Below are 1,676 nucleotides of genomic sequence, written 5' to 3'. Positions count from 1 at the left end.
TTGTTTTGTTCTCCTCTTAACTGACACTAGTAATTTTAAAAATGTTGAGGGCGTTACTGAATATAAATTTGAAGAAAAATAGCTCTTCAAACTATATTGTCAGAAGTAGGATGAATAGTCAATCAAAGTTGAATTAAAAAATTTAGATTATATATGTAGGCATATGCTGTCCCCAAAACAGACTCTTTCTATGATCCTTTCCTCATGATGTGGCATCCACAAGAATCAATCTTCGATTTACATCTGAATGATAGAAATCACCCCATACTCACTTGAAACCCTTTCATTGAATTATTGAATTTCAGAGCTATGGGTGACAGTTGAACTACCTCCTTTTGCAGAAAAGGAAATAAGACCTGAGAGCAAAGCAATATTCCAGACGTTGCCGGATATGTTAATGCTTTGTTTAAGCATCTACATGCTGGACCCTCAGCTGAGAAATTCCTGCTCGTAAAAATGGTTAACACCATGTCTCATGCTGAAGTTTTCTTCAGTGTTTATATTTAGCTATTCATTCTTAACTTCATTCTCCTTTCTCCCTCCTTTCTCCCTCTCCCTCTCTCCTTCATTTATAACATGCTAGCCATTGTGATGAGCTATGGAATACAAAAAGTGGAATATATCCATAACAGACAACACAGCCCATTTACAGAGAAGTCTGACGTGGTAACAAAGAGGTTCAAACTCTAAAATGACTTACAATCTGCTACTCTGTGAGCCCCCACCCCAAACTACTTCTCTAGCTCTTCTCTCGTGCTCTCTATGGGCCAATCTTTTTTTTTTTTTTGTTACTTCATCATTTTTATTTAAGTGTTGTTTATATGGAAAAAGTACTGATGTTTACCATCAGTACTCTTGTCCTTAAGTCAATGGAGATATTTGAATGTCCAGAAATAATAGCTTCAACTTTTCTGAAAAACAGGAATATCCTAGGATTTTGCAGTTGTTTTTGAAGGTTGGAATTGTCCTGCTTCAAAATTTTCTTTGAATTTTAAGTAGTCTCTTCTTTTATCAAAGTATTTTATCCACTGCTGAGGACAACTTGACTCAAACGAGCTTCTTAACTTCTTGCATTGAGAAGAGTCCCCTCTGTTCTCATCTAAACACTTCCAGTACTCATCCCGGGCTCCCCAGCAAACCTGCCTTTCTTTCATAGATGGGGCTGCCATGGCTAGTGGGCTCAATCCTTGCGAGTTACCGTTTGCAGCCCGAGGGGGCTCTACGGGCCAATCTTAAGAGATTCTTCGGGCTCCCTGAATGGATTCTGCCCATTTGTGCCACGCCATACATCCATTTCCTGGAATATTGCTCTTTTCCTCCTCCCATCTTCATTTGGCTGGCACCATGGCATCCTTCCAGTTTCAGTTTAAATGCCTGTTTTCAGAGAGTTCTTCCTTGAAACACAAGACTACAATTAGCCTCCCTGCTAATTTGCAAATATTTGTACAATGCCACAACTCCTCTCTTTACTGGTGAGTTCAATAAGGGCAGTGATAAGCAAGTGACATATTCATTCTTATACAATTCAGGATTTGACCCTCAGTACAAGTTCAACAAACACTCATTGAATGGAAGAATTTGTTTTGCATACATGGGACTACAGATGTAAGAGGAATCAATTCTACTTGGAGACACAGTCAGTGAATGTCATCCATATTTAACATATTTGAAGACTT

At 38.5% G+C, this 1,676-nt stretch overlaps 1 protein-coding gene across 1 annotated transcript; it reads right to left on the bottom strand.

The window, feature by feature from the left end:
• Nucleotides 1–869: 869 nt before the first annotated feature.
• On the bottom strand, nt 870–1,212 carry LOC119253456 (cytochrome c oxidase assembly factor 6 homolog). The gene has a single exon (XM_037520992.2). The coding sequence runs from the start codon at nt 1,167–1,169 to the stop codon at nt 930–932; it is 240 nt and encodes a 79-aa protein (XP_037376889.1). The 5' UTR covers nt 1,170–1,212; the 3' UTR covers nt 870–929.
• Between the last annotated feature and the right edge of the window lie 464 nt (nt 1,213–1,676).

The sequence above is a fragment of the Talpa occidentalis genome, unplaced genomic scaffold (assembly GCF_014898055.3).
Source record: "Talpa occidentalis isolate TD23 unplaced genomic scaffold, MPIMG_talOcc4v2.1 talOcc4.2, whole genome shotgun sequence".
NCBI lineage: Eukaryota > Metazoa > Chordata > Mammalia > Eulipotyphla > Talpidae > Talpa > Talpa occidentalis.
Note: the sequence above shows the minus strand (reverse complement) of the source record. Positions and strands in the feature narration are given on the sequence as shown.